General features: G+C 44.9%; 1 protein-coding gene across 2 annotated transcripts in view; it reads right to left on the bottom strand.

The window, feature by feature from the left end:
- Nucleotides 1-25,007, bottom strand: part of Snx9 (sorting nexin 9) — an 87,472-nt gene extending 62,465 nt beyond the window's left edge. For both annotated transcript variants that reach the window (XM_075950365.1, XM_075950374.1), the window contains exon 1: nt 24,851-25,007. In XM_075950365.1, coding sequence (XP_075806480.1) covers nt 24,851-24,862 — 12 coding nt within the window. In that variant the 5' untranslated portion in view covers nt 24,863-25,007. The remainder of the gene's footprint in view (nt 1-24,850) is intronic.
- Between the last annotated feature and the right edge of the window lie 1,139 nt (nt 25,008-26,146).

Genomic DNA, 26,146 nt, shown 5'->3' with positions numbered 1-26,146 from the left:
TCACCTCTGTCTTGGGCATCCTGGGAGGCGACACAGACATGATCTCGACCCCAACTTTAAAGAAGCCTGAGGATGCTAACCCACCTGGCCGAGTTTAACCCAGTAACCCTGAGACCTCTCAGGTACATAACTCTGCACCTCCTCCAGGGACAGAAACCAAAGGTCTCTTTCCACACATTTAAGTACTTAGTTCACTGTGTCTTACAAAGAGAAACACTCGGAACTCCCTTGGCCCCATCGAGTCCTGACCGCTTTCTCTTAGTCTCAAGAGAAAGGACCCATGTGTCACATCTCTCCTCAGTCAGGCTGTGCCCACAGGTAACTGGACCAGGACACTGGCAACTGCTGACCCTGCAAGCTGTCTCCTTTCATCTCCTGCCGCAGAGGACACAATCCCCACCTCTTCCTGTTCAGAGCACTGCCCCTGTACACACGTCCTCTAGTTTTCAGTGTCCTCCCTCCTCAGTGTGCATGCAGTTTCCCGAAGAGGTGAGGTGTATGGGAAGGGCCTGCATGCTAACCTCTCACAGACTGACCTCCTGAGTGTGGAGCGAAGGAATGAAGGTCACAGCCAATATCTTTAACTTCTGTATCAGACTTGAAGTTCTCATGACTGATAAATCGGTCTATGTATCTAGAGTCATCACCTTGAAGACTAACACACTAACATCTGAAACCCACAGAAGAGGCCCTCGAGCATTGCTGCACCGGGCTCGGGCCCTCCAGCGTTGTAACATGAGGGCCTGCTCGTTGGGGTTTATGTCCTGCCCAGTTCCCCACAGCTGGCAAGCCCCAAAGAAAATCACACAGAGATCTCCATAAGTTATAAAACTAATTGGCCCATTAGCTCAGGCTTCTTGTTAACTCTTGTAGCTTATATTAACCAATTGTTCTTAGCTATGTTAGCCACATGGTTCGGTACCTTTCTCAGCAAGGCAGATTACATCTTGCTTCTTCCATGGTCTGGGCAGGACAGAAACCCTAACAAGCCAGCCCTCATGTTACAGAATGGCGCCCATGTGGATAACTGAATCCACAGAAAGCTCGAGAAAGCTTGGAAAAGAATAAAGCATGGCTTCTTGGTGGCAGCAATTTCTCAGGTCTGTTCTGCTTGCAAGAGGCAAGTAAGCACTCTCATTTAAGAGAGGCTTCCTGACTCAGCTTTAGCTGCATAACCCTGCAGCTCTTTTAAGAAGGTCTGCCACGAAAAACTTAAATGGTGTTGATGAAAAGCTGAATGCATGCTTTTCGGTTTTTAGCCATAGCAGGAAAAAAGTTGTGCCATTGTAAAATGCCAGCTTTCTGGGCCGTCCTGCCAGGGCAAACTCTGACTTTTTCAGGCAGGCGGTCCGTGTGGTTAAGCTTGCTTGCTGGCAGGGACCTTGAAATGCCACAGAGTTGTGGCAGTGAACAAGGCTCTGGCTGGTACCTCCGCCAGGAGGCCGAAATCTTAGAAAGGTAAGAAATGGGCTGGATCCAGCCGACAAAGCCACGGCTTTAGTCCTCTCCATAAAGACTCGTGTGGTCAGAAAAAGAGAGATATACAGTAAAGAGAGATTCAAAGACAAAGAAAATCTAAATGGTTTATAGCGTGTTAAAAATATATGCAGGCTTAAAAGAAAAAAAGATTAAAGTTCTTAAAAAAGAAAGAAAGAGAGTAGTTGGGTGTGGTAGTACACACCTTTAATCCCAGCACTGGGGAGGCAGACACTTGGACCTCTGTGAGTTCAAGGGCAGCCTGGTCTACAAAGTTATTCCAGGACAAAGATATACAGAGAACCTGTCTCAAAAAGTAAAAATAAAAATAAAAGAAATAGAGGTTAAAATAAAGCCGCATAAAGATGAAAAATACACAGAGAATCTGGATACTGTATGCTATAATGCTCTCTTTGAATTGTTTGAATGCTGAGGAAGGAGCAACAGCTGCTAAAAGATATTTGTTTATAAATGCTGCTGAATTAATCCAAGATAGGTATTCTGAAAATATCTTGACTTAAAAATTGAAGTCAAAAGGTATGTTACTTTGGAGGAGAGATTTTGCTTTTGTTTCCACAGGAAATGAGAGGCTGTGAATTCATTCTGAGTTAAGAAAACTCAGGTTTGATCAAGGAAGACCACCTGAGAAATCTTCGGTAGGAATAGATGGCCCAGATGTCTAAGTTCTACATCCAGAACAGATTCAAGACTGCTGCCTGAGATGATCAAGACTTACAGGATACTCCAGTCAGGACTTGATGATAATTCTAAATTTTCTTTAGGTCCCCATAAGATTATCAGTGCCCCCAACCAGCCGGAAGGAATACTACGCCCACATTCCCAAAAAAATGGACTATGGATATTTTCCTTTGTTTTTTTTTTAAATGGGGGGCTGGTGGTGCGGAAGAATTATCTGTATTCTGTCAATCATGTTTTAAATAAATGCTGATTGGCCAGACAGGAAGTATAGGCAGGTCAACCAGACAGGAAGTAGAGGCAGGGCAATGAGAACAGGAGAATGCTAGGAAAGAGGAAGCCCATTTCCTCCCAGCTCTGCCCAGACCACCCAAGAAGCAAGATGTGAGCTGCCCCTCTGAGAAAGGTACCGAGTCATGTGGCTAACATAGATAAGAATAATGGGTTAATATAAGCTACAAGAGCTAATAAGTAGCCTGAACTAATGGGCCAATCAGTTTTATAACTTATGGAGATCTCTGATTTTCTTTGGAGCTTGCCAGCTGTGGGGAACTGGGCAGGACATAAACCTTAACAAGCCAGCCCTCATGTTGCACAGCCTTGCTGTAGTGGGCTTGGGCCCTCCAGCATTGCTGCAGCCAGGCTCAGGACCTCCAGTGTTGCTGCAGTGGGCTCAGGCCCTCCAGCATTGCTGCAGTGGGCTTGGGCCCTCCCAATGACATATTTGGGAAATGCACTGATTTATGACTTTCTTTTGTCCTGTGACCAAAAAAGTTCATGGCAGACTATGTCATTCAGGGCAACTTGAATCCATGTTCCAAGGCTATAGCCATTCATATTTGGCTCAAAATAAACTATTTTCTTATTTCCTTTAATGCAGACCTATGACTTGACACCAACAAACTTGAGGCCACACTGTGAGGCCACATTTTTGGGTCCCTCGTCCCTCCATAAGTATACACTCTCCCTAAGGACTTCACTGCCCATTTTTACACTGAGGAATCTCAGCTTATATTTCAACTCAGGTATTTTCTCTCAGCTCTAGGCTTATAAATTGCTATCAGATTTCCACATTTGACTCAAAGGCATCTACCCAAGGAACTGTGACCCTGTGTGGGGAGTCGAGAGAGCCTTAAAAAGTGTAAAAAGGGCAGAGCTCTGAGAGAATGTGTGCTGTCTGACAGGGCACAGCCACGTGGAGGATCCCGGAGTGGCAAGCCTTCCGCAGGTCTGAGTTCAAATGCTGACAGTTTGTACAAAAATTGGCAGCTGCACCTTCTTCCTCCCTCAACTACAAAGAACCCGAATCAAGACGAGCCAAGCCGACGTGCTGAGGCTCTCAGTTGTTGAGTCAGAGGTGTGCCTCCCTCAGAGCGTGCACAGCCCACTTGACCCTGGCTTGTTCGTGTCCTTGTGCCTGTGGTTTATTCTTTCCCCTGCTGCCTTTGTCGCGTTTCCAGGACCCACAGTAATCCTGGCCTCTGCACTGGGAGTTACCCTTCCAAAAGCTACTGATGCCCCCCCTTTGCTCTCTGCGAGGTTGGGGCCTTGCGGTTTGCCCAGCAGTGTACGCTCTGAGAAGCTGCACGGAAATTATTAAGAAGTTAACTGCTAACTGCTCTTTCCTTAGATTTACTGAGCCCGGGGCATCCGGTGACCTTCAGACTGTCCCAGAACGTGCAATGCCTGTCCGCCTTCTTTAGTCCTGTGCCTCAGCAAACATAGAGCAGGTACACTACCATGGTGTTTAATTGGCAACAAAGTAGTTTGCCTATTTAAAGAACATATAGGAACTAGCTCCAAGGAGGCCAAGGTTGGCCAAATCCTTCTGTCCTGAGGAAAAACCAGACAGGAGACACACACTCTAGACAACAAAATCCCATTTGGCACATGGCCTTCCCACCCACATCTCACTGTAGCAGGCTTCTCTCATTATAATGCAATCTAAGCCCCGCCCCCATGGAGCTTTGAGGATTACAGTTCCTTCATCTTCTCAGGACCCACCCCACCATCAAACAACACTTTCTGACTTCTGAATATTAGCTTTTGAGTGATGAGCAGCCTTGGGTCTAGGAAGACGTCCTCATTACTGCACCATAAAGCCCACTGTGCCCTGAGTGTCCCTACTCTAGATGGAGCCTCACTTATCATAAGCACACCTTAAAGAAAAACCTCAAGACTGTTGTTGTTGTTGTTACTATTGTTTACTTCTCTCACTCTTTTTCACATCTTACAATGGTCTGGAAAACCTACTTTCTAAATATGTCTAAGATCTGCTCACTTCTCTCCATCTGCCCCAGAGGGTCCTCTGCTGCCCACACCTGCCACTTCTCATGGACTTCATTCTGCAGCCTTGCGGCCAGAGGGTCTTTCTGCTGTGCAAGCTGAGTGTGTCTCTCTGGAGCAAACCCTTCAGTGCTTCTTCAAATCCCCACGAGCATCCTGGGAGACCTCAGCCTTCACATCCACAACCTACTCACGCACACATTCTCATTCACTAAGTAAGCTATGGAATGAACATTACTAACAACTTCACAAATAGGTTAAATAAACTGCAGGCCAGGCCAGCCAGGTCATGTCTATTAGCATAACTAGGAACACCCTCCTTTGTTCTCAAAAAGTTTTCTAACTCGTGTGTGCATGCACATGCTCGCGTGCACACGGGGCACATGAATGGCAGGGGTATGACCATCCTACTTGTCACATCTCTATGGCCAGATACATATCATTCATTCTTATCAGCGACTATAAATTCCAGACTCACTAAACTACCTTCAGTTACACAAACACAGCACACCTGCCTCTGGATCACTACATATGTCCCCCTTACACCTGACTGACCCCTACTGACCTTGTAAGTTCAAGCAAGATTTCATACCTGGGGAGTATCCTATACCTCCGAAGTGTCAACTGTCCCTCCCTCCTACCGACTGCTTCAAACACAACTGCCCCATTACTATTAATGCTTCTCTGTGTCTGTGTTTCTACTAGGTTCTTATCTCACCTTGTTTGGTGTACCACTTGGTAAGTGGGTAATGATTAATCCATCTGCCACAGAGTACAATGTCTACTGCCTACACTAGATGCCTAGATGGTTGAAACTAATAAATTGATTTCTACTTCCAAATAACTCAAATCTAGTTCAGCTGTCAGAGTACAGAAAGCAGCTTTCTTAAAATGAAAACCTTCATTAAGGAAACACCCACTTCCTCACATAAAAGAACCAAAAGCCATTATTTCAACAGGAAATCAAAAACTCTTAAATTTATATACTTTTTTATATTTTAAAAGGCCAATGCTTATCCTATATATGTATGAATGTGCATGCATGAGTGCACGTGCACAAGTATGTGTTTGAGTATGTGTGCTTTACGTGTACGAGTACATGCTGGCAAATATTATTATTATAGTTTTCCTTAGTTATGATAAAAGATAAAGTAGATATAAATGTTGTAACTATAATTCTTGCTTGATACCTGTTTTTTCATATGTAATTTTACTATATTAAAGTTAAAGCCTTCCTTTTTATTTAAATAGAAAAGGGGAAATGGTATGGGAAATCCTTCTGTATATGTATTGCTTTTATTGGCTAATGAATAAAGAAGCTGGGTTGGCCAGAGTAGAGCTGGGCGGGGAAACTAAACTGAATGCTGCGAGAAAAAAGGCGGAGTCACTAGAAGCCATGTAGTCCCGCCAGAGACAGAGGCCAGATGGAAACTTGCCAGTAAACCACAGCCATGCAGTGATACACAGATTAATAGAAATGGGTTAAATTAAAATGTAAGAGCTAGCCAATAAGAAATTAGAGCTAATAGGCCAAAGAGTGATTTAATACAGTTTCTGTGTGATTATTTAGAGGCTGAGCAGCAGGGAACCAACAAGCTGTCTCCTATTACACTTATGGAGGTCAGAGGTCAACACTAAGTGTCTTCCAGAATTGCTCTTCACCTTATCTTTTAAGACAGGGTTCCTTACTGAGCCTGGTCTCTCACCATCTGCCTAGACTGGCTGGGCTATTACCTCCAGGAATCTGCTTGTCTGTGTCCTCACCCCAGGGATACGGCTACATACAGATGGGTGCAACCACACCTGTCTTCTTTACATGCATCCTCAGGTCCTCATCTTTGCATTACCTCTCAACCCTCCCCACAAACATATCTCCTCTTCTTTTCCTCCTCCTCCTCTCCTCCCCCTCCCCATCCTCATTCTCTTCTTCCTGTTCTCCTCCTCTTCTTCTTCTTCGTTGTTGTGGGGTTTTCTTTCATTTTGAACACAGGGTTTCTCTGTGCAGCTCTGCCTGTACTGGTACTCGCTTTGTAGACCAGTCGAGCCTCGAACTCACAGAGATCCTCCTACCTCAGCCTCCCAAATGCAGGGACTTGAGGCGTGCACCACCACCCGGGTATATTTGTCAATTATACTTTCTAAAGCTCTCGCACAGACTGAGGCAAGGCTTTTTGCCTCAGCAGAGTTGGTTTCTGTTTGTTGAGGGCACCACAGCCAATTTTAGACTACATTCTGGCAGGATGCTGCATGGTTGCTGAAGCTGATGACCAGTGTGACCAGATGAAATCGAGGGAGCTGATCTGAGTTCATTTTATCAACAAACATGGACTAGGCAGTTGCTGTAGCCAGGTTCTGTTCTAGGAGGGGCAGTGGAAGAAAAGCAAACAAGGCCCCTTTCTGTTGCAGGATGTTTGATGGCACTGTGACACTCCAGGACAGTTAATAAAATTAACCTTGAATCAGGGGACGGAGTCACCATCAGGCAGGCCAGAATTAGCCATAGAGATTTGAAGACCCAGGATACAATAGAGAGGCACAGGAAAGAGTGGGGAGGGCCTTAGAAAGATTCTCTGCCTTTTTGATCTGGGAAGCGTGGAGATAGAGGGTCAGCTGGCCTGGTCAATCCTCCGCTGCTTTCTTGGCAGGTTTTTACCCCAATATTTGCATTTATTTATTTATTTTTGGTTTTTCAAAACAGGGTTTCTCTGGGTAACAGCCCTAGCTTTCCTGGAACTGGCTCTGTAGACCAGGATGGCTTCAAACTCAAAGAGATCCACCTGCCTCTTTCTCCCACATACTGGGATTAAAGGTGTATGCCACTTCTGCCCCTGAGTTTTTGTTAGTAACAGAACACTTTAAAAGATAAGTGCTTTGCCTTTCTTGTCAAAGAACCATCTGTTTCAATGCACCAGGCAATTCCAAGCTGTGGAGTTTATTTAAAGACTGGTGAGACAGAGCTCCCTCAAGGGCTATTAGATAGATGGCTAAGGAGGTGTCCTCGGGTTGAGATCTAAAGAATGAAGGAGCTAGTGCTGGAGAACAAGGGATAGAGCACGTGAGGCTGGTACTGCAGAAGGACACAGATGCACAGGCACAGTCAGAGCCACACAGCACAGGCCAGTGTGAACACAGACCAGCAGCCACACAAAGGCATGCTCACGAAGAGGTTGAAGGTTAGTGCCTTGTTTAGAGCAGGGCTACACTGCTTTCTATAAAGCTCCATAAAGATCATGCAGGATAAAATCTTTCCTCTATCCACCTGACTTTTGTGCACTGAGGCTGGAGGCTCTGTCCAGAAAGTGACCATCACGTCACACCTCAAAAGCTGTGTCACTACACCTGAGACCATGCTCAAATCCATTTCTCTGGAACTGAAGAATGTTCACAGCTCAACCCTACCTGAAAACCCAGCCCCAGTCCCATTCCCCACCCAGATCACTCTCTTCTCTCACTCACAAGAGCACCACTAGAGTAAACACGGCTTCCGGCTCACAACACCCATGTCCCTTCTTTCTTTATTGTCCCTCTCCCCCCATCTTGTAAGTTTATACTCCTCATTCTAGTAAATAACAGAGGTAAGTTGCTGAGGGAGAGATCTAATACATAATTAGTCCATGGAGCAATTAGTAGGAGGAAAGTGGGGTGACTCTATATTCTTTACTCCATGTGAGTCTCAACATGACACGCTTAGCCTCTCTATAAAGGAAATGGTTGGCTCTGGCATAATTACAACTGGGATCCTCAGCCCAGAGGGAGGAATCTGCTAGGAAGCGGTGAAGATGGAATTGCAATCCTGGACTATCTTATGTGATGACGGGAAAGTTTGGCCTTTCCCAGCTATCCTCACAGTCTGCTCCATGAGCCTATGCAAAACACAGGAAGGGGAGTGAGGAAGAGAGTGAGCGAGGACGAGATAACCCTCCCTGACCAAGAACCAAAGCACTGCAGGGAAGCAGCAAGCACCGCATGGGTTCAGCCCTGCTTGGGGATTTAACGCGGCACTGTAGTAACGATTTTGGTTTGTCTGCATTTGCTTTCTTACAAAACAAGGGTAGATATAACGTTTGGTTTTGCTTTGCTTTTCATATTCTCACAAGTGAACCTAATTACTTCCGTTGAATTATAAACCATAAACAAAAGGTGAACTGACACAACCCAGAAAGATTATATCTTATCACCACCAGCAGAATAGATTTTCTCAAAAATTAAATAGTCCCTTACGTGTAGAGTGGAATGAAAGAATTCTCCAGACAGTTTAACTATTCAGTTACCTGTAACTACTCAAACCTGTAAGACTCTGATGTGGAACAACCCCTGTATGCTGTGAATAAAGAAGCTGCTTTGGCCTGTGGCAGGGCAGAATACAGCTAGGCAGGAAATCCCAGCAGAGAAACAGGGTGAAAGAAGGCAAAGTCATAGAGATGTCAGCCGCAGCCAGGGAAGCAAGATGTGGTGGGATAACTAGCCACAAGCCTCAAAGTAAAATATAGAATAATATAAATGGGTTAATCTAAGTTGTAAGAGCTAGTTAATAATAATCCTGAGCTAATAGTCCAAACATTTGTAAGTAATTTAAGCCTCAGAGTGGTTATTTGGGAACTGGCAGGCGGGAAAGAGAGAAACCTCCAGTTACAAATGGTGCCCACTGCCTGGCATGGATCCACGTAAGACCTGAGAAAGTTTAAAAAAGGTTCTGAATACACAGAAATGAAGCCTCACTGGGCTTCCGAGTCTCACAGTCTCATACCAGCAGTAGTGCAGAGACGCAACAGCTGCCTACAAAGTAGAGCTGGGCACCAGCCACCATGAGCTTAGCAGCATAGGTTTCCACAGTCTCACACAGGCCTCAGTACAGAGAAGCTAATCAGCTGCACACTGTGTGGTGGATTTAGCTTTTACTCAAACAGACTAAAAGGGGTGATGGGCAGCGTGCTTGTTTGGTGGTGGCTTGGACCTGCTGTGTCCCACAGTTGGAGTGGTGAGCATGGCTCCCAGAACTGGCAGTGAACTTACCTCCACCATGTTGGAAAGCAGAATGGGGTGTAGCCAACAGCCAAAGCTGCAGCTTTGTTCATAGCCATACCCACTTAGCATTTTAAAAACTCTCCTGGACAGAAAATGATTACAGATACACAATAAAGATAGATTCGGACAAAAAGGACTCTAAATGGATCACAATGTGTTTGATAAATATACACAGGCTTGGGAAAGAGAGGATAAAGGATAGACAGAGTCACAGATTAAAAGAATAACTTAAAGATAATAAATAGGTTCTTAAAAAGGAAATAGAGTAATAAAAGGTATAATAAACCATGAAAGATAGAAAATACACAGAGAGCCTGGATTATGAATTATGTAGAAAATACTGCATTTTCTTTCAGTCTTTTGACTGTCAATGAGCTAACTTCAGAGAGACATTTGATTGTGGGGCTGCTGAACTAAACCAACATAGAGGTATCTAACTTCAAAATTTGGGTCTAAGGATCTGTTGCTTTGTAAAAGAGGTTCTGCTTTTGTTTCCACAGATGAGAAGCTGTGGATTCCTTCTAGGCTAATGTCGTTTGATCAAGACCCCCTGAGAGGTCTCCATGGGAGCAATGGCCCAGGTGATCCAACATCCAGAACAGCTTACAGGCTATTGGCTTAGATGAATCAACCACAAAAAAAAAAAAAAACCCAATCAAGACTTGACCATAATTCTAATTTTTTTCAGGATCCCCATTAGATTATTACATGTGTCCCCAATCAGCAGGAAGTAGTATAGAAAACTATACCTAAATTCCCAAAATATTGTTTATGAATGTCTGTTTTGTTTTAAAGTAGGTTGGTTATAAATGATTAATGGTCACAGTCAATCTCATTCTAAAGAAAAAGGGGGCTGTGATACAGAAATGATAAAAAGGTAGATTATTAAATCTACTTTGATCCAAAAAACAACTTTTAATCTCAGAATACTTCACATTGGTATAGATTTTGGTTTATTGATACATATTTAAGGTGAATTTTGCTATACTATATGTATATTTCTACTCTTATGTTTATGCAGCTCATTTAAAATGTAAAATACAGTTAAAATACAAATTAACAGTCATCTATAATAGTCAAACTTATAAGCATATTAATTAGGTTTTCTAGATATACAGACATATTTCAGATGGATAGGTAATCTTAAAACACTTCAAAGGCCTACAGACTATGGTATTTAAAATGTTTTAAAAAGGTAGACTTTTCTTGAAAGTGAAACACGCCTGCTCCTGGCAGCAGCAATTACTTCGAGGAGATGATGGACACTGAAGAAGCTCCTTATAGAGTTTCCTTTCAATGTGGAAAGGCTAGCCATTTGGGCAAGAAACTGTTCTTGCCTGGACTGCTTGACAGTATAAACTGGACATACAGGATCTACAGGAAAAGAGACTGATGAACTTCCCAAAACAAGGAAGAAGTCCTTCAGGGTTCTTGCTTCATGGAAGAGTCTGCCAGGTACTCTGCAGGACACTGCAGACTGACAAACTGCCAATATAGGCATAACAGATTCAAATTTCCTGCTTCACTAAGAAATATGCCAGATACTATGGACAAGAGGGGTGCCCTAACATTACAGAAGACCTTTGGGTGATTGTCCAGGCAGTCAGATATCTATCATTTCTAGAGTTTTGGAAGTTGCATCAATGCATTTCCTATTAACTTAGGTAATATTATATCCCTCTGGATCTTTAATGGAGATGAAGAATAGATAGTTATAATTATAGCTTTCCTTAGTTATAGTAAAAGATAAACTAGATATGAAACTCTAGACTCACAAAAATAGGATAGAATATTTTCTTCAATTTTGCCAAGTTCAAACAGACTAAATATTGTAACTATAGTTCTTGCTTGATAACTGTTTTGGTATATGTAATTTTACCATGTTAAAGTTAAAACCTTCCTTTTTAATTAGACAGAAAAGGGGAGATGGTGTGGGATTCCCCTGTGTATGCTGTGAATATGTTTTATTACCATTGGTTAATAAAGAAGTGGCTTTAGCCAATGGCTGGGCAGAATACAGCTAGGCGGGAAATCCAAGCAGAGAACAGGGAGGAAGAGGGTAGAGACAGAGAGATGCCAGCAGCTTGATGTGAGGTAACAAGCCATGAGCCTCAAGGTAAAGTATAGAATAATAAAAATGGATTAATTTAAGTTATGTTAATAATAAGTATGAGCTAATAGGCCAAACAGTCTATAATTAATATTAAGCTTCAGAATGTTTTTTGGGAACTGGAAGATGGAAGAGAAAAAATGTCCGGTTACAAGATTCTCCATTTAAAGAGGTATGACCTGTTTTCCTACTTATAAAATATTACAGAAAAATGATACATTACATTACTTTAAAATATTTCAAACACAATTTTCTAAAATATACTTTGAAAACATGTATTTTTAATTATTTTGTAAGTTTCTGATATGGCATTAGGATACTGACAGACTCAAGGTAGGTGACCAAGTAACAGAACTAAGTAACAAAACAATAGTGAATTCACTACCTGTCCTGATCGATTCTTTTCAAAGCCAAATCTTGGGCTCTTAAGAAAAAACACTCTAACCTAAGCAATCTGGGTTAATAGGCCACAAATCTAAAATAGAACTTACTGTTGGTTCTGTGGCACATGCTTGTAATTCCAGAATACTGGAAGCTGAGGCAGGGGGGCTGAATTATTGAGAGCAGCCTAGGCTACAAAAAAAATAGAAAGAAAGAAAGAAAGAAAGAAAGAAAGAAAGAAAGAAAGAAAGAAAGACAGGACTCAGTCATAGAAGACTGTCATGGAAGCTGTAATTTACATTAGCAACTTATCGGATGCACGGTGCACGCCACACATTGTATAATACACAGGCATGCTGAGCTTCGCATGTAGCCACCTACTCTAAAACATGGGAGTACTTCTGATACCACCAACGGACCACATGCTTACAGAGAGCCAGTGGGGATAATCTGTAAGCCATCTTAGACACTTGTACTTACTACTGGAGATATGCAGTTGAATTATTGCATAAGACGATGAAACGAGTGAAAAAGTAACTTTAAAAAAAACCTAAGTTGAACATTTTTAGGAACCATCAAAATAAATTGCTAAAAGCTCACTAAGTATAACCTAGACAGCAGTTCAGACAGATGGGGAATCATTTCTAAAAATCTAGGATTCTGTACTCACAATGATTTGAAATCACCTCAAATTCTCCAGGCTCTTTACAACAAACTAAAAACGGAAGCTGTAGGCAATGCATTATGAATGTGGGTTACACAAGACAAGAACTGCACTCCCAGGAATGGACTCAACGGGAGTCGCTGGCTATCTAAGGACTGCTGAGCATGCCTGAGATGAGATATTCACTGCTTCCCTGCCCATCGTCATTTCTGTCAGTTCAGCAGATGGCTGCAGCCATCCTTCTCCGCTCAGCCTCCTCCTGCTGCTGTCCCCACCTGAGCTGTGGGCCAAGGGCAGCCTTGTCCCCTGAGGATTGTAAGGGCACTGGTGTTTGCTGTGGGACAATGGTCTTTTATCCTGTCACTTGTATTATTTTAAATAAAATGCTGATTGGCCAGTAGCCAGGCAGGAAGTATAGGTGGGGCAACCAGGCAGGAAGTAGAGGCAGGGCAATGAGAATTCTGGAAAGAGGAAAGTTTAAGTCTGCAGTAGTGACCCAGCCTCAGAGGAAGCAAGATGTGACTGCCTCGCCAAAAAGGGTACCAAGCCACGTGGCTAACACAGACAAGAATTATGGGCTAATGTAAATTATAAATTAGTAAACAAGAAGCCTGAGCTAATGGGCCAATGAGTTTATAACTAATGTAGACCTCTGTGTGATTCTTTGGGACTTAACAGCTACAGGACCTGGCGGGACAGAAAACCTCGGCCAACAGGTGTTAACGAGCTGGTATGTGCAGACCATGCACACGTCTTAGTCTCCAGGTGAAGACAGTGCCATCTTTAGATGACCTTAATGGCTGCCAGCTGTATGACCTATTCATGTTAACTTAAAAACAAATTTGCCTTAATGATCATTAAGCAACATAAACACAATTTATGATGTATTTACAAGGCCACTATTACGACCAAAATTTCGCTATTAAGGTTAATTATTAATGTTTAAATATGATAACAGGGGTTTGAATGTGTATTTTTGGAAAGTCTTTACATATATATGAAAATATTTTCCATGAAATAATGTTGAAATTTTTTCAAAACCAATGAGGGAAGGGAAACGTGGGACAGAGACTAAAATAACCGAAACTGCCTAGGAGCAGCCCACTGTAGCCGTAGGAGGTGTCCATGAAGGTTCACTGTGCCTTTCTACTTTGGTCTACATTTGAAATGTTTACAAATAGCTACAAAAAAATGCTGAAGTATGCTAAAATGTTTGGATAATGATTTAACAATTCATGGGCATGGACTTTTTACGAAATTCTATTAATATATTTTGAACAAACAAAAATAATCACTGAATGACCCACAGAAGAACAAAGATTCATTCACTGAATCTTAAAATTCTAAGCCCAGAGCAACATTCCGGCCCAGTTCTCGGTACTTCAGCTGCTTCTTACCCTGCCCTGTTCACACCTGGAGGCTTCAGGAGTCAGTCACACCAGAAACTACCTACAGCGTTATCAGAAGAGGAATGCAGTCAGGCCTACGTGACCCTGTGGTGGACACCAGTGAGGTCAGGATGACAGGCCAACCTGGCTATAGGTCAAAGGGGTGAATGGTCCAATGGGTTATGTGTGTCCTCGTGTCCAGGAAATGATGGTTCTACCTGGCTTTCAGACACACCTATCAGACATATTCTTACTTCTCTCCAGAATCTCTGAACTGATTGAGATACACAAGTTACAGAAGGATGATCCTCCAGGGCTTCTGAAGCTCGCTGATCCAATTAAATACAGCAATGCTTGTCCTGGATACAATCAATTAAGGTTTAAGAAGGAATTAAAGATTTCAATCCGGTATCAAAGTGAATACAAGCTCAAGAAGCAGCAGCAAAGGAGCCAGTTGTCGGGCATGGTGAAACACTCCGATAGTTTTACATTCCCAAACCAACGCAAGGTCCCAGGCGCGGCTTACAGCTAGCTCCCTACTGACTTGGCCCATGGATAATTCTGTGCGAACAGGCACTGGCCAGACGTGCACACCCAAGGGTAATACCTTTCCTAAGAGCTCTGAATGACAACACCACCCCTTCCTTCAGGTCTCAGTCACCTTCCTGTGGGACTTCACTGACCACCGTATTCAGCCCCACCCCCACTCACCTTGTAAACTGACCACCACACCATGGGAGAAAGTCCTGGGGACAGGGATCTTATTTTATTTTATGTGCATTGGTGCTTTGCCTGCATATGTGTCTGTGTAAGGGGTCAGATCCCTAGAACTGGAGTTACAGACATTTGTGAGCTGACATATGGATGATAGGAATTGAACCCAGATCCTCTGGAAGAACAGTCAGCACTCTTAACTGATGAGCCAGCTTTCCAGCCCCCTGAGGACAGTTTGAAAAATAATTTCTTAGAAGCTATATTCCTCACATTGCAACATTCTTTGGTCCAATAAGTGAGTGATGAAATTACTAAAGAACAAAGCAGCATAATGAGCGGCCATGTGATTTCGGTGAACTGGGTACATGGTTCTGCTCTACAGATAAAGAAAGCTACTAGAGACAAGGCTGGCCAGGAACTCACTACTTGGTAGAAGATGACCTTGAACTTCTGAGCTCCCTGACTCTACAGTCCAAATGCTAGGACTACGCGAGACTCAACAACTTGTTCTGTTTATAGTACTATGAAATACCACAACCCAATCATAACACCCATTTCTCGCTTTACAGACAGATACATTGGTAAGCCCACAGGGAAATGTTCAATTAGTTCTTGAGATCAATTGGTAAAGATAATACTTTAGTAATGTTACCTTCAATCTTTAAAGTGGGTGGCTGCTGCTGCTTCTCCTCCCCCTCCCCCCACTTTCTTCTCTTCAACTCAAACCATTAGTGCCACTATCTCGAAAGCCATGACAAAGCAATCTTTCTAGTCTGGGAGTCTAAAACTTCTAACCTAGACAGAAAACACCTATGAGAATCCTGCAAACCAGAGTGAGCGCAAAGCCCTCTCTGACTCCTTTGGAAACTCCCAAAGGCGGCAAGCAGAGGCCCAAGGCTCCAGCAAAGGCAGTGGAGAGCAGTCAGCATCCAGACACAATGTGAGACCTGGAGAGGCAAACCTACAACTGGTCTCCAGCACCCTAAGGGACAACTGGTGGACAGCTCCTTCCTGCACTGAGACAGGGACTCAGGCCATGCAGAGATCTGCACCCCACACAGCATAGAACCAGCAAATGGCTCCCTCGTTCTCACTAAGAAGGGCAGGTGGATGAACTTCTAAGGTTAAGGAGTAAAAAAACGAAAGAGCAAGCCCCTGGAGGGCTGAGAGGCTTGGAAGGCAAGATAAGGTCTTACTTTCAAGGCCAGCTATGGGCATCCGAATATAAAGACCTTCACCCCCGGGTTATGATCAAAATCCATTGTACATTTTTATAGAAGAGTAGCTTTATTTATCACTATATTTCTTTAGGCCCATCTGGATTGTGTGGAATTCACAGCCGAATCTACTCCAGTCTGTCTATTTAGAGGAAAGTGAGCTTGCAGTACACTTGTCTGCAGCACACTAACCAGACTCGCCTAGGATCAGAACCCAGGCTCCTGATCTCTCTGCTAGCCTACCACTGCTCTAAGACACACATTATTATTGCATTCTGAAGACATTACATTTTTTTTCTTAAATACAAAATTCAAAGGAAATCTCAAACCAAATGAGTTCTTATGACATGGTTACAGTTACTACAGAGGATGGCAGCTACCTCAAAATCCATTCCATGCATACAATGCCCCCTCATGTATCTTGGGTGTTTTACTTTATTTGAGATGGTCTTGGTATGGTAGCCTAGACTTGCCTGTACCTACCATGTACTGGCCTAGAACTCTCAGCAATCCCCCTGTCAAAACAGTTTCGTGTGAAAGCACAATTCACGGAGAAACACTCAGCACTAAAAGGTAGTATGAGGTCATTAGTATTTATGATGGTTGGCAAGATGAGAACCAGCCAGGAGACAAGGCTCCCAACGCCTATGAGAGATTATCTTAGGGTTAGTCTTTTGGTATGCCTGTGAGAGGTTATATGGATAGGTGGGAAGACCTACCCACTGTGAGTGGCACCAATCCCTAGCCTGGGCTCTGAGATTGTACAGAAAAGAAAAAGCTGCACACACACTCTCCCTTCCTTCCCTCTCCCCCCTCCCAGAAGACGCCCCCTTGTCTCCCTCTCCCCCTCTAGCTCTCTCCTTCTTAACTATAGGTGGAATGTGACCATCTGCTTCCTGCTCCTACAGCATTGACTCTGTTGTGAGGATGGACTGTACCCTTGAACTGTGAGCTGAAATACATCTTCAATTGCTTTTGTCAAGGCATTTTATCATAGGGACAGAAAAAGAAGCTATGAGCATTTGTGAGTCTGTGTATTACTGTAACATTATACACATTTGAATAACAGTATCAAAAATGGGAAGAATTTAATTTATGCTCTGTAAAGACTGACTCAACCCTTTCCCTGGAGAATCTATTCTAAATACTGAAAACAAAGCACAGTATATAAACACATCAAGCATTTTAAGGAAACTGCTTGCGTGGAAACTAAAAGGAGAACTAACTTTAACCATTCCTAAACACCACATCTTTGTCCACAGGGAACTGGGAACGGACCAGGGCATGAGACTATCTGTCCTCCACGTGCTCTTTGCTGGCTCCTAAAAGTTACCTAAGACGACAAGTCCTGCATAAAATTTTAGAGCCCAACCAGAGACTCTAGACACTTGTATCTTCTTTCAAATACACTTTCTGTCCTGAAGGAAGGACACTCTATCAAAGAGCACTTTAAATGAGACCTCAGCTCCAGCACACCTCGTTATGGAATGGTACTCTCTCACTGAGAGGTAGAGAAGCAAGTCTGTGACTCTTGGGAGCACTGCCTCTTCAGGGATAAATACTTCAGGACTCATGTTCAGATATTAAAGTAAGTTACAAAGATTGAGTCAAGAGACCCAGCATCCTTAAATACTATGTTTATAATGTCTAAAATGAGCAAGAGGGGCAAAAACGTCACGGTTTTAAAGACCATAAGGAAAAAAGAGAAAAAGAAATACTAATTGGGAAGTTGTAAGACGTACACAAGTGTATAACTCTGAACGCTTGGCGGTAATCCATTCTCACCCAGATGCGCACACAAACATCCCAGAGATGAGATTTTCACAGCTGCTATCACACTCCGCTCTCTTCCCTTCCGGTGAGTGTGCTCCCAGGACACTCTGATTCGGCTTTTATTCCGGCAGGTGTGCCAAGCTAATACCAGACTGAAACAGCAAAGTGCAATGAATGTTCAAGTAAAAAGCATACAGTCAACAGGACGGTGGTGGTGCACGCCTTTAATCCCAGAGTGGAGGCGGAGGCAGCTGGATCTCAGTGAGTTCAAGGCCAGCCTGGTCTACAAAGTTCCAGGACAGCCAGTACTACACTGAGAAACCCTGTCTCGAAAAACTGAAAAAAGCATCCAGTCACATGGCCTGTAAGACATGCTCCTTGGTCAACACTAGGGAAAAGCTCTAGAAAATGCCAAACTGGAGTAAAGGCAGAGAAACCCAGAGAGAAGTACACGTGCTAAGCAGAATTTCACCCTGTATTCACCAAACCCTGACTGAGCTGCACTTAGGCTGCACAGAGTCGGGGAAGTAAGGGAGCAAAATTCTGACCCTGACCAGCTGGGACTGCTAGGAATCCCAGTCAGAAGGAAAGAAGGAGGGGACAGCAAGGAAATGACGCCAAGGTGTAGAGCAGACTGTCTGGCATAGCTGGAAACCACGAAGGAGCAGCGCGGGAAGACAACTCAAGGCTGAGAGACTCCAGAGGACGGGGTAAACACACGCTTCCTGGGAAACACAATTTCAGTGCGACAACCAGAACCACTCAGACTGATCCCAAGGGAAAATAAAATAGTGAAACATCTAAGGAAACAAAGCACCATGAAGGAGGGTGCAGAAAGACCCAGCTGGACTTCTGTTCCCAGACCCATCAGGTCAGAAACTGAAAACATGAGGAAGGAATCAGAGACTAAAGAAAAACCACACAGAACTTCTAAAACCAGAACACAGCCCAGACCCCCTTAAGTCCCAAGCTTTGCACATAATCCACACTGGCACCACAGTGGACTTCAGAACAGTGAAGACGGGGGTCTTGACAACAGGCAGAGGGAAGACCTGGGCACTTAGAAAACAACTGTAGCCAATGGCTGCTCAGTGACCCAGGAAAGCTGAGCAAGGACAGGTTCACTGTGCTGAGCCTAGAACTTGCTGCACCCAGAAAGCCCACCATCTCTGATGGACAGCAAAAATGCATTTCATAAATGACCAGTTATCAACAACAAGCCTGACTTAATGAGAACCCCAGTTTACTCTAAGCAGAAGAAAACCCTGTACCCAAGAAAGGGTGTAGCTGGGAGCAGTGGTGGACGCCTTTAATGCCAGCACTCTGGAGGCAAAGGACTGAATATAAGAAAATATAGTATACAAAGATAGGGACACAATACATCTAAATAATCATTAACTCTATACAGTAAAAACATCCAGTTTCTATTTTATTTAATACTAAGTAATAACTGATTATACTAGGAAATTTACTGCAGTTATATATCCTTAGGTCATTTTTAAATTCAGAAAGTATGATATTGAGTAATTTCAGACTTAAATTTAGAAACATTAACAGACTAACATCCTCCACTGGGGAAAGAGACATATAACACAAGCCCAAATGGTAGGGATTGGGAGAGGCAGTATAGCTCAATCAACCTGTGAGATGGTAAATATCAGGAAACATAAACAGCGGCAGATAAAAATCCCTAGCAACAAAGATCACTAGGATCAAAAGGTAAGATCTGTCAGGACCCTTTCCCAGCACTTGGGAGGCAGGTGGGTCTCTGTGGGTTTGAGGCCAGCCGGGTCTACAGAGCAAGTTCCAGAGCTGGTAGCCAACTCTGTCTCAAAAAAACCAAATAAATAAATAATTCGACCGATATTTATGAAATGAAAGCTAGTAAAGTCAGATTAACAGTGGAAACAATAGTTTTAAGGAACAATGCATCACTAGCAACAGGGGGTCACCTCGTAAAGACAAAAGTCTAATCACCTGAAAGGTACTGTTAAGCTTAGTGAAACTGTTTAAGCCCACCATTTTATTTAGTCTTTTGTTTTATATTTTAAGTTTATTTTTTATAAAGTTTCTAGAACCTCATGTAAGCATGCTGTATTTGTAACATTTCCATCCCTCCCTCGCTTCTCTCTCCAACACGCCCACTCTGGCTGACTTAGACCCCTTCTGTGGTTCTTTACTTATATGAGCACGTGCGCATGCACGCACACACCTGAGTACATTTATTGCTGCTCACATACACAAGTGTTTGGAGCTGATCACTCAAGCCTGACAAGGGTCTTGTCCCTGGAGAGCCTTGACTCCCCCTCCTTCAGCAGCCACCGAATGCCAGAACTCTTCCCTGCAGGTGGGGCCCGAGGATTCCATCCCATCGGTATGCTGCTGGTGTGGTCATGATGCAGGCTGTCTGGGCAACCACATTATTGAGACGTCTGGGTAAGGCTTCCTAAGGCTTCCTATAGTGTCACCACATCACAGGGGACTCCCTGGTCCTCTGGCTCTTAAATCTCTCTATCCCTTCTCCTGCAAGAGCCCATTTTAGTATTTCCACCAACTTCAGACTGTAAATAGGTAAGGATACAGATGTGACAAGCATATTTAACAAGTTCAACCTTATTCACTAACTACATGCACACAGAGAACTGATAGACCCTTTCTGCACAAAGACACATAAATAATTGTTTCCTAAGTATACGCTTAGTCTCAACAGATTTCTAGCCACAGTACTGGCTATCAAGGAGACTCCTTGATAGATGCTTTCAAATGAGAAATAACCAAAAGATAACGGGGAAATCTTAAACTTTTGGAAGCTAAGCACAATGTTTACAACTCACAGGTTAACTATCGCTCTTTGAAGCCTCAAAGTGTGAGGCTGTTCCAGCTATTTAACACACTAAGAACCAATTTTTCATGGAATTATGAGTAGACCCCTGTATTTCAAAACATTACTAATATCTAAACCGCAGGTATAATTTTTGCATTGTGCATGTATAGGTTGCTAACTTTCAGTCGGAGGTAAGCTACAATGTATGAGTCTCTGTCACTAGACCGTCATCACTGCGCTCTTCCACACTGATGCTGGGGATACAAAGGTGAGCAAACACACAAGTCCAGCCTCCAGGGCCCACAGCAGCTTAAGGAGGCAGCCACCAGCTAGAGAAGCACATGTAACCGGGAACTGGGAGGAATGACAGGACAAAGAGGCTTCTGGGAAGGGATGCTCTGGGCTAAGACCTCATGCGCACAGAGAAGGCACGCAGGAAAGAACAGCAGACACATCACATCAGGGTGTTCTTGACAGGGCGTCACAAAGCCGAGACTGGCCTCGAACTTAGATCAGCCTGTCTCCATGCCCCTAGAGCTAGCATTACAGGTGGACGCACTACACCCTGATGAAAGCTACCAAGTTTTAAGCGGTTAAAGTCAAGCTATTATTTAACATTCAGAAGATCAGTATAAAGGCAAAGCACAGTAAAAACAATCTTTGCCAAACTCTTCACTTCCTAATCTCTTCCTCCTTTCCTAAAGACTGTTTCACGTTTCTTACAGAATCTCTCTCTGACTACACATACAGACAGGTAAGACATAAAATGCTGTTGTGCGAAGTGCCCAGGAAGCATCTCTAAGTCTCCTGCGCTATAACTATACAGCTAGGTATGGTGGCACATGCCTGCCATCCCAGCACCTGGGCACAGAGGCCTGCAACCGCTGGGAGTTTATCTTGGTCTACAGAGCGAGTTCCAGGCCAGCGAGGGCCCATGTCAAAATCAGAACAAAATTCTCCCCAAACAAAATATTTTAAAAAGTCTTGTGTGTGTGCATGTGCACACGTTCACGCATTTGTGCATGTGTCCACATGTGTGTGGAGGCCGGGAGGTCAGAGGTCACATAGGTGGCCTTTCTGGTTCTCCATCTTATTTTGAGACTATGTCTTTCGCTGACTCTGACAGGCTGGCTGGCCAGGGAGGCCTTCCCAGTGCTCTAACTACAGATGCACTAGTTTGGGCTTTTTTTTAAACTTGGATTCTGGAACCCAGGTCCCCATCCATGTACACGTCACTGATCAGCCAATCTCAGCCACTCGGCTTTAATTCTTAAGACTCTTCTGGTAGGATTTCTATTAATCAAATAAAGAGGTTTTTGCTTGGAAGAGACTACAAGGTTGCTTTCTAACTGTGCCCATGGATGCAGTCTGGTGAAGAGTCTCGTCTCCTAGCCAGACTGCTAAGGTTCCACACTCATTTGATTCAACCATAAGCTGCATAACAGATCTGGAAAGTGAAGTTGGAAGGCAAGGCACCAGGCATCCCAGAATTTTACTATTCCTATAAAGTGACCGTGTAAGCACAACAGGATCCAAATCAACCAGCGAAGCCTCACTCCAGTATGGAACTTATAGTTAATCACGTGGCTATAGGCCCACTGCCATTAATTGTGTTTATTTTGACACAGACAAAAAGTTCTCAAGACTTGATCTTTGAAATGAACTCATGTTTACTCAGATTCACGGCAGGATTATGTCAGAGCATAATCTCAGGGGACACCTAATGGAGGTCACGACAGAAACCCTCCATCTGCCCGTCCCTCACTGTGTTTGTTAAATGAGACCTAACTGTTTCCAAGCAGTGTACTCAAGTGCAGTCCAGCACTCGACTGAAGAAAGATGAGAAACAAACCCAGATGATCCCTTTAAAATGTTCAGTTGTTGATTTTGTCTTTAGCAGAAGAACTGCCCAATTAAAGTTCTTTTTGTCTATTATGACTTTACCAAGAACTCTTAAAGTAACGAGATTCAGGATGACTAGAGAGACGGTCCAGTGGTTAAAGCACTGGCTGCTCTTCCAGAACCTACATGGGAGCTTACAACTCTGAGTTAACTCCAGTTCCAGGGGATCCAGTGGTATCTTCTAACCCCTGTGGGTACCAGGAAGGCATGTGGTACACAGATGTCCACGTGGACAAAACACCCATACACAAAAAATAATTTTAAAAAAAAACATGGAACTTCAGAGTATATTCAAGGAAATCTATTAAGAACAAGGAAGACGAAAAGAGTGTCTGAAGAAAATACCATCCTCCAGGAAATCCTTCGGCAATCAAACGTCCAGATGAAGCATTTATTTCCCAACACTCAGCTCTTACAGCCAAAGCTCCAGTACCACTTGAGCTTAAAACGTTATTCAGAGTCCATCATCATTACTAAGTACATAACCACCTACAGGAGTAAAGGAAGGAGAAAAATCAAACCGTTCAGCAGTAGGAAAGGGAAGGGGCTGGGACAAACAACAGTGACAACTTGTCTCTCTGGGAACAACTGAAAAAGACGACTCTGGTTTGTCACAAGAAGCATCTGGGAACAGAAAAGCTAGAAAACTGCAGAAGGCTTCCCTTCTAATGGCTGCTTCCCAGCCAGCCCCTTTCTTCAGTCAGCAATGGTCTGTCACCCAGTCCACATGGGGACACCACCACCAGGAACTGTGATTACGAAGTGGGGAAGGGCACCAAGGGCCAGGAGAGCTGGAATTTGCCTTCAGAGAAGCAGATAACAAGGGAGGAAATGTTTACACGGCTAAAGACTAAGAGACTTGTGTTCAGTGAGGTCACAGGCAACTCAACTTCAGAACAAGGACCACCGTGCTTTTTCCACTAGAAACGTTAAAGTTCAAGCTTCACCGGCAAACAAACGTTTCATTAAGCATGGGCATGTGCATTTGCTGCCAAGCGAAAACAGGCATGCGCACCTCAGAGCCGTCAGAAGTATTACAAACCGACTCCTACAGAATAGGGTTCATGTCACGAATCACTGTCACGGCTGCAAGACAACTATGCACTCGGACTCACAATTTCTGAAATGTTTGGCAACAAACCTCAAAATCAAATTTCCTTAGAAATCTTTCGCTTGAATTGGGTTTTATTGCCAACAAGGTGGTCACAAAATCAGGATGTTCAAGAGATGGGCAGTTGGTTCATATCTGATACTACCAAGCAACGACGCAGCCCAGATAGACTAACGAGGCAATTCTGATGACAGCGACCCTAGCAAGTTCCCTGGGGAAGCCTCATTTCTGTATAAACACTCCACCTACAGAGCTGGAGCACGGAATCTGTCTGGGCCCCAACTTCAACAGACCAAGCGGTATCAGGCACTTCTCATCTCTCAAACTCCTTCACATTTAAAAAAAATTATCCTCCATAAACTCCCACTCGAAAATAAAAAAGTTTGCATCAACCCAGAAGCAGCTTAGATAATTCAAAAATAATTATGGAAAGACATGCTAATGTTTGACATAATCAGAACTCCACGGATAAGTTAATCCACTCCCCACACATCACATCACAGATCCATCAGGGGTTCACCTATGGTACTTCCTCCGACCCCAGGTCCTCATTTCCAAGGTTCAGGCTTTTCTCGAGGGCTATTTCATCCCCAAGTAACTACTGAAACCGCACAAGAAAAGGGAACCGGAGAGACGAATTTTTGCAGACTCAGATAGCAAAAACGGACTGCTAATTTCACAAACAGCAGCATAAAATAAGCAAACCAAGATTCCTGGCCATTCACCAAGCAGGAACCAAAGTTCCTTCCACTAAGCAATTCGGGCCTTGGCCCTTTTTTCTTGTTGTTGTTGTTTCTCTTCTGCCAGCAAACACGTAACCTAAAAGCACAGTCATTTCCCTCTTGATACTTTATTCACTCCGAAAACGTCCCATTCAAACCGAAAAGACAGCAAACCAAAAGGAAAAAATGAGAGACTTAAAGGCAGTGGGCGCGGAGCGCGGCTCCGGGAGGCTGCAGCGTCCTCCCCGCCCGGCTCGGCCCCCTGGCGCGCGGGGCCGTGGACCGGGGAGGGAGGCAGGGGACGCGCCGCAGCCTCCGGGGGTCCGGGGTTCCAGGGCTGCGGGAACTTTCCGTCCCGGGGCGCTCGCCTCGGCTCAGGTGCAAACTTTGCAAAGCCGCCTCCCGGGAAGCCGACCCCAGCGCTCCTCCGCTCCGGTGCCCGAGGCGGCGGCCCGGGCCGCTGGGACTCGCGAGCAACCCCGCCGGGGCTCTTCGGCCTCCCTCCCCCGCCGCCGCAGCGGAGCCGAACGGCCGGCCCGGCCTGCGCCGCGCGCCCCTCACCTTGGTGGCCATGGCGGGCGGTTCCCGGGCCCCGCTGGGCCGGCTGGTCTCCCGCGCCGCGGAGCGAGCTTCGGCCCTAGGCGGGCGGCGAGGACGGCTGCGGCTGTGGCTGTGGCTGGCGGCTGCGGCCCGGCGCGGCGGCGCGGCGGCTCCGTCTCAGCCTTGCTCTCGGCGCTCGGGCCCCCGCGGCTCGGCGCCTCCCGCCGCCGCCCGCGCCTGCAGTTCCTGAAAGTCCCCGGCTGCGCGGCCCCCGCCCCCGCCGGCCAAGCCTCCCATGGACCGCGGCGTGCGCGGCGCGGCCGGCGGAAGCGCGCCTGGGGCCTCGGTCGCAGTCCGGCCTCCACGCCCGCCCCGGCCTCCGCCCCGACCCCGCCGCCCGCGGGCCCCTGTGTGCGTGGGCCACGGCCGGAGCGGCGGCCGCGGGGGCGGGCGAGCGCCCGGGTCGCGGCCTGGTCTGAGCCGAGCGGTTTCCCGGGTCGCTGCGTGCGGGTGGAGGACGACGACGGCTCTGGCTACCCGCCTGGGATCCCCGGGACACGGCGGGGCTGCGGAGGGGTCGGGGTGCTTGGGGGTTGACTACCGCGGGTGCCACATATTCAGCCAGCCCGGGCCGAGCAATGGCTTCCTGCTCCCTGCCTGGGAGATCCTGCCTTCTCCATGGAGTTTCCTCAAGGCTGTGATCTGGCCTGGGCGTCTGTCTGGGCCTGGACGCTGGGGGATTCCATTCTGAGATGACCCACTTCGGTCTTTTGGATCATTAAAAAAAAAAGCCTCAGAGCTTTGAGGGTACAACAGGTTTCCTTAAATTGAAAGAGAAGTCCGAATTATAACATCTTCAATTCAGAGTAGTTTGTCCACAGTGGAATCTATGTGAGTTTTATTAGTAAACGATGACTTAAATCAAGCAATGAGATTTTTTTTCACAAAAAAATGCCACTGGAAAATTTGCCTTAATTGTTGTGATAGTTTAGTACATTGTATTTTTATTTAGGATATATCTTCTAGACATAAAATAGACTCTGTTACCCCAGGAAGTTGGTATTCAAATTTATAATTTCTTGGGGGTGGGGGGTGTAGAATGAGTGACGTATGAGCCCTTGTTTGCTCCCTAGCACTGGAAAAAAATTTTTTTTGACTCCTCAGAGATTTTGCCAGTTATAGCCAATAATTATGTTCAAGTGGTACTATAGGGTTTTCTGTGACTGTGTTATGTGTTGAGCTCATGGTCAATGCTATAGTCAGCCGTGGTAATATTCTTAAGTAGAGTATGTGTGCTGTGTGTATGTGTTATGTGTA

Source organism: Microtus pennsylvanicus, chromosome 1 (genome assembly GCF_037038515.1).
Source record: "Microtus pennsylvanicus isolate mMicPen1 chromosome 1, mMicPen1.hap1, whole genome shotgun sequence".
Classification (NCBI taxonomy): Eukaryota; Metazoa; Chordata; class Mammalia; order Rodentia; family Cricetidae; genus Microtus; species Microtus pennsylvanicus.
This window is presented reverse-complemented; position numbering and strand designations above follow the sequence as displayed.